This window comes from Oncorhynchus keta, chromosome 1, assembly GCF_023373465.1.
Source record: "Oncorhynchus keta strain PuntledgeMale-10-30-2019 chromosome 1, Oket_V2, whole genome shotgun sequence".
Taxonomy (NCBI): Eukaryota; Metazoa; Chordata; class Actinopteri; order Salmoniformes; family Salmonidae; genus Oncorhynchus; species Oncorhynchus keta.
In genome coordinates, this window is record NC_068421.1 from 60,118,455 (window position 1) to 60,130,963 (window position 12,509).

Below are 12,509 nucleotides of genomic sequence, written 5' to 3' on the forward strand. Positions count from 1 at the left end.
GGGAAGGGTAGTAAGCACAGGGTACCTACAGGGTATTGGTGGTGTTGTAGCTCATAGTGCATGCATGGTATCCAGACTGTAACCATACTGTATCTAGTGCCATTCCAGGACCAAAGGTCCCAACTTTCACCCCTTTATCATTGATTAAAGTTCCTGGAGGTTGAGCCTGCAGGATAGGATCGTATGTATTCCTGTGATGTCAAAACTGGATTATATTAAGACTGTCAATGGAATGACAGGTCTCTCATCTCATCCCCACTCCCTCCCCTCTAAAGCCCACTACACTGCCTCCCCTCCACAGCCCACTACACTACCTCCCCTCTCTCCCCTCCACAGCCCACTACACTGCCTCCCCTCTCTCCCCTCCACAGCCCACTACACTGCCTCCCCTCTCTCCCCTCCACAGCCCACTACACTACCTCCTTTGCCTCCCCTCCACAGCCCACTACACTGCCTCCCCTCTCTCCCCTCCACAGCCCACTACACTGCCTCCCCTCTCTCCCCTCCACAGCCCACTACACTACCTCCCCTCTCTCCCCTCCACAGCCCACTACACTACCTCCTTTGCCTCCCCTCCACAGCCCACTACACTGCCTCCCCTCTCTCCCCTCCACAGCCCACTACACTGCCTCCCCCTCTCCCCTCCACAGCCCACTACACTGCCTCCCCTCTCTCCCCTCCACAGCCCACTACACTGCCTCCCCTCTCTCCCCTCCACAGCCCACTACACTGCCTCCCCTCTCTCCCCTCCACAGCCCACTACACTACCTCCCCTCTCTCCCCTCCACAGCCCACTACACTACCTCCTTTGCCTCCCTCCACAGCCCCCACTCCACACACTGCCTCCCCTCTCTCCCCTCCACAGCCCACTACACTGCCTCCCCTCTCTCCCCTCCACAGCCCACTACACTGCCTCCCCTCTCTCCCCTCCACAGCCCACTACACTGCCTCCCCTCTCTCCCCTCCACAGCCCACTACACTGCCTCCCCTCTCTCCCCTCCACAGCCCACTACACTGCCTCCCCTCTCTCCCCTCCACAGCCCACTACACTGCCTCCCCTCTCTCCCCTCCACAGCCCACTACACTGCCTCCCATCTCTCCCCTCCACAGCCCACTACACTGCCTCCCCTCTCTCCCCTCCACAGCCCACTACACTGCCTCCCCTCTCTCCCCTCCACAGCCCATTACACTGCCTCCCCTCTCTCCCCTCCACAGCCCACTACACTGCCTCCCCTCTCTCCCCTCCACAGCCCACTACACTGCTCAGAACCTGTGTACGTAGCTGCACTTGCCAATTACAACTTACTCTGGTGGTCCAGCTCCAGAAAGCACTGCATATAGTATCACCAATCACCAATTTTTACATGTGGCTCACATATTTAAACGTGTGTACAATTTGACTCTATGCATCTAATCAGTACCGTTTCTAAGTAGATCAGTCGGGTTTGAGCAGTCCTATAATGTTTACATTGTGAGTTATCAGCACAACGTGTTTTTGTGGAGTCGTGTAAATGTTGTTTTGAAACGGGCCAGGTTCTGGGGCAGTAGCTAGTAGTGGCTAAATAACATGGAGAGCAGTGTCAACAGACTCAGCGTAGAGAGGATCAACAACAGACTCTGTATATTGTCATTGTAAATAGTACTTCTGTACCAAACATATATGGTTATATATCTATAGAAATACACTGAATGAAGTGAATCTGCTGCTGCTTAGTCAACTTGAATCCTGCTGTGGCTGGGTAGTGGATGGACATCCATTTGAACTTTGAACTGGAATAGGAGTCTATAGGCTACGAATACACAGCCTCAGACTATTGCGTTGTCACTACATTAACGTACAGGTATAGCAACTGTAGCAAGGAATACGAATGGCACAATATCTTATTTATTGCTGTTGACAATGATACTGAGTACATTCGGTCACCGAGGCCATTTTCTTTCAGAGAAACGTTCGGTGTCTGTGCTTTGAGGTAAAAGGAAATCTCACCCTTTCAGGTTGGCATGTATGTAGTATAGACAGGCACAGAGGCATGATACAAAGATATAGAAGAAGCACAATGACAACCAGACAGGCACGCATGTACTGTCCCTGACACGCCCACACAGGCAAACACATTGGCCGTGTTCAAGAGCAACGATTGATCTACAAGTAATAATGAGTAGTTCATTAGGATGAGGCGATTTGTAGATCAGTCAGTCTGCAGTCACCGACTGCAATGTAGTCAATCTTGAACACGATCCCACTGTGATGCCAGCCTGTACATAGGAAGCAGTGCATGATGGGGGGAAAACACGTCTTTCTTGTGCCCGCACGCGTTTATTTGACGTTGTATTTTCCAATTGTTGTCTTCATTTATTTTGATATTTGACTATTATTTTCTATTTTTCAGAGGTTTGTGAATATATAAATATGTATTACTGATGATGTGTAGTGGTACACAGTACTCGCATGAGGTCATTTCTTTTATACTGAAGATGTTTCTAATTTTTGTATTTATTCTGGTTGTTCTTCTTGAGGTTGGAGGTGGGAGACTGCAGCGTTGCTGTGGTTCTGATTCCAATAAAATGTTAGAGAAAATCTGAACTCTTTTTCATAGTCTTCATTATGGGTCAGACATTAAGTTTAAATGATTGATCAGAGTGAAAAACATGTTAAGTTTACATTATACAATTATAACTTCTGATATCTGGAACTTATTACCAATTAAACAATATATTAAGCACACACTTCCAACGTACAACGTGTCCCAGTGGAAAACTACACATGGGTAGGCACTGAAGTATGTGGGATGCATCAAATAGGGAAATGTCAATCAGCAGACAGGCAATACTGTAATCTTAGTACAGATAAGGAAATCTATGTGTCCAAAATCCATATTCTGGAACAGATGAGAAAGAATCCATATGGCCATTCTAACAGCACAATAATCCTACGCAGGAAGAGTAGCAGTAAGAGTCCTATACTTGTGCTACTGAAAGAATGCCTGATACAGAATACTTATGACTGATCAAAAATGACATGTATTATTCACTTACAATTACTTTGATATACTGTATAGCCTGCAGGAAAAAGACCAGAGGTAGCAATACCAAAACTTCAAAAAATAGTGTAATCCACAGTGAATAACTACTGCTTCCTCTAAGGCCGTCGTAGGAAGGAGATTTTGAGGGTGTCTGGGATGTCCAGCTGGTCAGCGCGGACAGGTGGGGGCAGCAGGGAGGGGAAGGTGACGGGGAAAACACGCCGTACATCCATCAGCAGCTGTGGAGACTGACCGTCTGAACGCTCCTTCAGCAGACCCTGATGGATGAGAGGAAATGATGACCGTAACACAACCACATTACTGGTAACCAGACCACACGACTGGTAACACAACCGCACTACTGGTAACCAGACCACACGACTGGTAACACAACCGCACTACTGGTAACCAGACCACACGACTGGTAACACAACCGCACTACTGGTAACCAGACCACACGACTGGTAACACAACCGCACTACTGGTAACCAGACCACACGACTGGTAACACAACCGCACTACTGGTAACCAGACCACACTACTGGTAACACAACCGCACTACTGGTAACCAGACCACACTACTGGTAACACAACCGCACTACTGGTAACCAGACCACACTACTGGTAACACAACCGCACTACTGGTAACCAGACCACACTACTGGTAACACAACCGCACTACTGGTAACACAACCGCACTACTGGTAACCAGACCACACTACTGGTAACACAAGCGCACTACTGGTAACCAGACCACACGACTGGTAACACAACCGCACTACTGGTAACCAGACCACACTACTGGTAACACAACCGCACTACTGGTAACCAGACCACACTACTGGTAACACAACCGCACTACTGGTAACCAGACCACACTACTGGTAACACAACCGCACTACTGGTAACCAGACCACACTACTGGTAACACAACCGCACTACTGGTAACACAACCGCACTACTGGTAACCAGACCACACTACTGGTAACCAGACCACACTACTGGTAACACAACCACACTACTGGTAACCAGACCACACTACTGGTAACACAACCACATTACTGGTAACCAGACCACACTACTGGTAACACAACCGCACTACTGGTAACCAGACCACACGACTGGTAACACAACCGCACTACTGGTAACCAGACCACACTACTGGTAACACAACCGCACTACTGGTAACCAGACCACACTACTGGTAACACAACCGCACTACTGGTAACCAGACCACACTACTGGTAACACAACCGCACTACTGGTAACCAGACCACACTACTGGTAACACAACCGCACTACTGGTAACCAGACCACACTACTGGTAACCAGACCACACTACTGGTAACACAACCACACTACTGGTAACCAGACCACACTACTGGTAACACAACCGCACTACTGGTAACCAGACCACACTACTGGTAACACAACCACACTACTGGTAACCAGACCACACTACTGGTAACACAACCACACTACTGGTAACCAGACCACACTACTGGTAACCAGACCACACTACTGGTAACACAACTGCACTACTGGTAACCAGACCACACTACTGGTAACACAACCACACTACTGGTAACCAGACCACACTACTGGTAACACAACTGCACTACTGGTAACCAGACCACACTACTGGTAACACAACCACACTACTGGTAACCAGACCACACTACTGGTAACACAACCGCACTACTGGTAACCAGACCACACTACTGGTAACACAACCGCACTACTGGTAACCAGACCACACTACTGGTAACACAACCGCACTACTGGTAACCAGACCACACTACTGGTAACACAACCGCACTACTGGTAACCAGACCACACTACTGGTAACACAACCACACTACTGGTAACACAACTGCACTACTGGTAACCAGACCACACTACTGGTAACACAACCACACTACTGGTAACCAGACCACACTACTGGTAACACAACCACACTACTGGTAACACAACCACACTACTGGTAACCAGGCCACACTACTGGTAACACAACCGCACTACTGGTAACACAACCGCACTACTGGTAACCAGACCACACTACTGGTAACACAACCACACTACTGGTAACCAGACCACACTACTGGTAACACAACCGCACTACTGGTAACCAGACCACACGACTGGTAACACAACCACACTACTGGTAACCAGACCACACTACTGGTAACCAGACCACACTACTGGTAACACTACCACACTACTGGTAACACAACCACACTACTGGTAACCAGACCACACTACTGGTAACCAGACCACACTACTGGTAACACAACCACACTACTGGTAACCAGGCCACACTACTGGTAACACAACCACACTACTGGTAACCAGACCACACTACTGGTAACACAACCACACTACTGGTAACCAGACCACACTACTGGTAACCAGACCACACTACTGGTAACACTACCACACTACTGGTAACACAACCACACTACTGGTAACCAGACCACACTACTGGTAACACAACCACACTACTGGTAACCAGACCACACTACTGGTAACCAGACCACACTACTGGTAACACAACCACACTACTGGTAACCAGACCACACTACTGGTAACACAACCACACTACTGGTAACCAGACCACACTACTGGTAACACTACCACACTACTGGTAACACAACCACACTACTGGTAACCAGACCACACTACTGGTAACACAACCACACTACTGGTAACCAGACCACACTACTGGTAACAATACCACACTACTGGTAACCAGACCACACTACTGGTAACCAGACCACACTACTGGTAACACAACCACACTACTGGTAACCAGACCACACTACTGGTAACACAACCGCACTACTGGTAACACAACTGCACTACTGGTAACCAGACCACACTACTGGTAACACAACCGCACTACTGGTAACCAGACCACACTACTGGTAACACAACCGCACTATTGGTAACACAACCGCACTACTGGTAACCAGACCACACTACTGGTAACCAGACCACACTACTGGTAACCAGACCGCACTACTGGTAACCAGACCGTACTACTGGTAACCAGACCGCACTACTGGTAACCAGACCACACTACTGGTAACACTACCACACTACTGGTAACACAACCACACTACTGGTAACCAGACCACACTACTGGTAACACAACCACACTACTGGTAACCAGACCACACTACTGGTAACAATACCACACTACTGGTAACCAGACCACACTACTGGTAACCAGACCACACTACTGGTAACACAACCACACTACTGGTAACCAGACCACACTACTGGTAACACAACCGCACTACTGGTAACACAACTGCACTACTGGTAACCAGACCACACTACTGGTAACACAACCGCACTACTGGTAACCAGACCACACTACTGGTAACACAACCGCACTATTGGTAACACAACCGCACTACTGGTAACCAGACCACACTACTGGTAACCAGACCACACTACTGGTAACCAGACCGCACTACTGGTAACCAGACCGCACTACTGGTAACCAGACCGTACTACTGGTAACCAGACCGCACTACTGGTAACCAGACCACACTACTGGTAACCAGACCACGCTACTGGTAACACAACCACACTACTGGTAACCAGACCACACTACTGGTAACCAGACCACACTACTGGTAACACAACCACACTACTGGTAACCAGACCACACTACTGGTAACCAGACCACACTACTGGTAACACATCTGCACTACTGGTAACACATCTGCACTACTGGTAACCAGACCACACAACTGGTAACACAACCACACGACTGGTAACCAGACCACGCTACTGGTAACCAGACCACTCTACTGGTAACACAACCACACTACTGGTAACCAGACCACACTACTGGTAACACAACCACACTACTGGTAACCAGCCCGCACTACTGGTAACCAGACCACACTACTGGTAACCAGACAACACTACTGGTAACACAACCGCACTACTGGTTACCAGCCCACACTACTGGTAACCAGCCCACACTACTGGTAACCAGCCCACACTACTGGTAACCAGACCATACCACAACCCTAGTGAAGACAGTCAGTATATGGACTTCAGACAGCCTGTGAGGGTGTAAAGAGGACTGTCACAACAGTCACAACTGTCACACAATAATTATCACTGAATTTTCACAGTAAATGATTGTAATGTTTACGTGTCAATTAATCCCATAAGGGATGGGTTGCCAACTGGTGATTTGACACAAAAATAAAATGTAATTCATTCAGTTGAAAATTCAATATGGCATGTTATGAGAAGTTTACATTACTGTTGTGTGTATTACGGTACTGTACCTGCACTGTGCGGATAAAATTGAGTGTCACCCTCTCCTCTAGGTCACTGTGAGGGGTGTACAGGGTCAGAATCTTCACAATCTGGAACAGAGACACAGTTAGCCCTGCAAGGATGTGTACATAGACATATACTGTATAAAAAATAACATGGTTCTCTCGTGAAGGGAATAATGTTCACAGAATCATATTGGTTTTATTCTATTTAAATAATATCTACAACACTTTGAACATTTCACCCTGCCAATACCAGTTTAAAAACCACCCATTGCAATAGTCTCGTAATAGTGATAAGGGCGCCACCTGCTGGGTAGACAGGGCAGTGCAGGTGTGAACGAGGGCCTGTGCGTCAGCGTCTGTCTTCTTGCCCACTTGCAGGAGCTGAGCGGCCTGGATGAGAGGCTCCAACAGGGCCACAGCTCCCCCTGCCTGCAGCCCACGGGTCCGCAGCCACTCCTCCAGCAGACTCACATTATACCTGGCAGAACCCAGCAGAACAAAAAGAATGGAGTCAGGTCCAACAGTCACCTGGTACTCTACATGCAAACTGTCCCCTTTGGAAACCAACTCTCGTGGCTCTATTCAATGCTGAAGCGTTACAGATTGCACAATAGAAATATAAAGGTCATTTCCGTTTGGTATGACATACACAGCGTTTACTGTGAATGCAGTCTAAGCCAACGCGGGGTGAGAACATTGCCTTTAAATTTCAATTGGGCTTTAGTGCCGAACTTCCACAATACAGATTGAATAGAGCCCTAGCTTTATATTAGACATCTGGCTGCATATCTTTTACTGAAACTTGTTCCTGCTCAGGCCGTGTGTGTGTGTGTGTGTGTGTGTGTGTGTGTGTGTGTGTGTGTGTGTGTGTGTGTGTGTGTGTGTGTGTGTGTGTGTGTGTGTGTGTGTGTGTGTGTGTGTGTGTGTGTGTGTGTGTGTGTGTGTGTGTGTGTGTGTGTGTGTGTGTGTGTGTGTGTTTCTGTCCTCTGACCGTATCTGCAAGCCTCGGCTCCAGCTACACATGTCCTTGCGTAGCAGCAGGCTGTTGAGGGCAGAGGCAGAAAGGAGGTGGGTGAGCTGACGGAAGGCCTGCTCCATCAGGGTGGGGGGTAGGGCCTGGCGGGACAGGGCCGTGTGTAGGGCACCCAGCTCCCTCAGCACTGCAGCCATACTAGGGGTCTCCCCTGCATTCCTCTCTACGCCCCTGGGATCAGACCCCACACGCTTCCTAAAGTTCCCCAGCTTCACCCCCGACCCAGACAGTCCTGGGATCATCTCACTCTCCAGCATGGCAGGAACTGTGGAGGGATTGAGTGGGTCAGGGGAACAGGAGCTACTGTTGAAGGGTTACGTAGTGGAATGAAAGCAAACTATGATAAAACATTTAGTCGACTGGTTGGGTTGGTTTTGATATTGTTCTGGAGTTCTGGTCAGTCTTACCAATGATGGGCTGCAGGCGGGTTTCTGAGATGGACAGGAGCTGCTGATAGGCCTGGATACAGAGGGCACTCAGAGCACGGTTTAACTCACTCAGGTCAGAGGTCAACGGAACCAAATCCTCATCCTAGAGACAAAGCACAAATACTGTCTGTCAATTACATGTTGAAGTATGTATGTAATGGCTGTTGTTGCCATGAACTCAATAACTAGGGGTGTATTTCCCCAGGCAGCTTACATGGCCATGAATAACTCCTGACATTATTTAGTGATAATAACTCCTGACATTATTTAGTGATAATAACTCCTGACATTATTTAGTGATAATAACTCCTGACATTATTTAGTGATAATAACTCCTGACATTATTTAGTGATAATAACTCCTGACATTATTTAGTGATAATAACTCCTGACATTATTTAGTGATAATAACTCCTGACATTATTTAGTGATAATAACTCCTGACATTATTTAGTGATAATAACTCCTGACATTATTTAGTGATAATAACTCCTGACATTATTTAGTGATAATAACTCCTGACATTATTTAGTGATAATAACTCCTGACATTATTTAGTGATAATAACTCCTGACATTATTTAGTGATAATAACTCCTGACATTATTTAGTGATAATGATATTTAGTGATAATAACTCCTGACATTATTTAGTGATAATAACATATGACATTATTTAGTGATAATAACTCCTGACATTATTTAGTGATAATAACTCCTGATATTATTTAGTGATAATAACTCCTGACATTATTTAGTGATAATAACTCCTGACATTATTTAGTGATAATAACTCCTGACATTATTTAGTGATAATAACTCCTGACATTATTTAGTGATAATAACTCCTGACATTATTTAGTGATAATAACTCCTGACATTATTTAGTGATAATAACTCCTGACATTATTTAGTGATAATAACTCCTGATATTATTTAGTGATAATAACTCCTGACATTATTTAGTGATAATAACATGACATTATTTAGTGATAATAACTCCTGACATTATTTAGTGATCATAACATATGACATTATTTAGTGATAATAACTCCTGACATTATTTAGTGATAATAACATATGACATTATTTAGTGATAATAACTCCTGATATTATTTAGTGATAATAACTCCTGATATTATTTAGTGATAATAACTCCTGACATTATTTAGTGATAATAACTCCTGACATTATTTAGTGATAATAACATATTACATTATTTTGTGATAATAACATATGACATTATTTAGTGATAATAACATGACATTATTTAGTGATAATAACATTACATTATTTAGTGATAATAACATGACATTATTTAGTGATAATAACATGACATTATTTAGTGATAATACCTCCTGACATTATTTAGTGATAATAACTCCTGACATTATTTAGTGATAATAACATGACATTATTTAGTGATAATAACATGACATTATTTAGTGATAATAACTCCTGACATTATTTAGTGATAATAACTCCTGACATTATTTAGTGATAATAACATGACATTATTTAGTGATAATAACATATGACATTATTTAGTGATAATAACATATGACATTAGTTAGTGATAATAACATATTACATCTGCCTGCACCCTCACGCACGAGTAGCATCACCACCCTGAGTGGTTCCGACCAAGAATATGTGGACATCTATAAGTACCTAGGTGTCTGGCTAGACTGTAAACTCTCCTTCCAGACTCATATTAAACATCTCCAATCTAAAATCAAATCTAGAGTCGGCTTTCTATTCCGCAACAAAGCCTCCTTCACTCACGCCGCCAAACTTACCCTAGTAAAAACTATCCTACCGATCCTTGACTTCGGCGATGTCATCTACAAAATAGCTTCCAATATTCTACTCAGCAAACCGGATGCATTTTATCACAGTGCCATCCGTTTTGTTACTAAAGCACCTTATACCACCCATCACTGCGACCTGTATGCTCTAGTCGGCTGGCCCTCGTTACATATTCGTCGCCAGACCCACTGGCTCCAGGTCATCTACAAGTCCATGCTAGGTAAAGCTCCGCCTTATCTCAGTTCACTGGTCATGATGGCAACACCCACCCGTAGCACACGCTCCAGCAGGTGTATCTCACTGATCATCCCTAAAGCCAACACCTCATTTGGCCGCCTTTCCTTCCAGTTCGCTGCTGCCTGTGACTGGAACGAATTGCAAAAATCGCTGAATTTGGAGACTTTTATCTCCCTCACCAACTTTAAACATCTGCTATCTGAGCAGCTAACCGATCGCTGCAGCTGTACATAGTCCATCAGTATATAGCCCACCCAATTTACCGACCTCATCCCCATACTGTTTTTATTTATGTACTTTTCTGCTCTTTTGCACACCAGTATCTCTACCTGCACATGACCATCTGATCATTTATCACTCCAGTGTTAATCTGCTAAATTGTAATTATTCGCCTACCTCCTCATGCCTTTTGCACACAATGTATATAGACTCTATTTTATTTTTTTCTACTGTGTTATTGACTTGTTTATTGTTTACTCCATGTATAACTCTGTGTTGTTGTCTGTTCACACTGCTATGCTTTATCTTGGCCAGGTCGCAGTTGTTCTCAACTAGCCTACCTGGTTAAATAAAGGTGAAATTAAAAAATAAAATAAAAACATTATTTAGTGATAATAACATATGACATTATTTAGTGATAATAACTCCTGACATTATTTAATGATAATAACTCCTGACATTATTTAGTGATAATAACTCCTGACATTATTTAGTGATAATAACATATGACATTATTTAGTTATAATAACATATTACATTATTTAGTGATAATAACATATGACATTATTTAATGATAATACCATATGACATTATTTAGTGATAATAACATATGACATTATTTAGTGATAATAACATATGACATTATTTAGTGATAATAACATGACATTGGTAACATTTTGATGAGAGGTGTCGATGCCTTACCTGTTTGGAGTGCTGGGTCAGTAGGTCATTGAGAAGGCAGGCATTTTTCAGCCACAGTGCTGTCATGTCCACATCATTACAGTGTTTCTGATAGGAGGGGAAAACAAAGACACAACAAATGAGTAAGAAACAGACCTGTAAGAGAGCCAGGATTGAAAAGCAGAGAAGTGTGTGTGTGTATGTGTGTGTGTGTGTGTGTGTGTGTGTGCGTGCGTGTGTGCGTGTGTGTGTGTGTGTGTGTGTGTGTGTGTGTGTGTGTGTGTGTGTGTGTGTGTGTGTGTGTGTGTGTGTGTGTGTGTGTGTGTGTGTGTGTGTGTGTGTGTGTGTGTGTGTGTGTGTGCGTGCATGTGTGTGCGTGTGCATGTGTGTGTGTGCGTACTTTCAGAGCCCCCTTCATGGCAGTGACAGCAGCAGTGCAGAGAGAGCGGGCGCGGATTTCGTCTCCGCTACAGTCTGCCTGGCGTACACACAGGAACAGCACACTAGCGGCCAGGCCAGGTGGCAGGGAGAGGGCACTGTCCACCCTCACGTCTGGAACAAACACAGAGGTTTGAGGGCACATTCACTAATTATACAGATGGAGCTAGGGTTAGGGGTCCTACCTGTGATGAGAGTCTTCATGAGCTTGGCCTCATCCCTCTTCCTACACTCCAGCAGCCCTGTGACAGTCCCAGCTTTGGCATGGGGGGCAGAGGAATCCTCTGTGGACTGGGAAAGCACTGGGCCTAGGGGGACGAGCAAACAAGTATGA

At 45.1% G+C, this 12,509-nt stretch overlaps 1 protein-coding gene across 1 annotated transcript in view; it reads right to left on the reverse strand.

Annotated features, from left to right (window-relative positions):
• Positions 1 to 1,097: 1,097 nt before the first annotated feature.
• Positions 1,098 to 12,509, reverse strand: part of LOC118359448 (unconventional myosin-Vb) — a 26,824-nt gene continuing 15,412 nt past the window's right edge. The window contains exons 27-34 of the mRNA XM_052529708.1: positions 12,361 to 12,483; positions 12,138 to 12,289; positions 11,759 to 11,845; positions 8,774 to 8,897; positions 8,325 to 8,631; positions 7,637 to 7,811; positions 7,337 to 7,417; positions 1,098 to 3,301 (exon numbers count right to left, since the gene is read on the reverse strand). Coding sequence (XP_052385668.1) covers positions 3,140 to 3,301; positions 7,337 to 7,417; positions 7,637 to 7,811; positions 8,325 to 8,631; positions 8,774 to 8,897; positions 11,759 to 11,845; positions 12,138 to 12,289; positions 12,361 to 12,483 — 1,211 coding nt within the window. The 3' untranslated portion in view covers positions 1,098 to 3,139. The remainder of the gene's footprint in view (positions 3,302 to 7,336; positions 7,418 to 7,636; positions 7,812 to 8,324; positions 8,632 to 8,773; positions 8,898 to 11,758; positions 11,846 to 12,137; positions 12,290 to 12,360; positions 12,484 to 12,509) is intronic.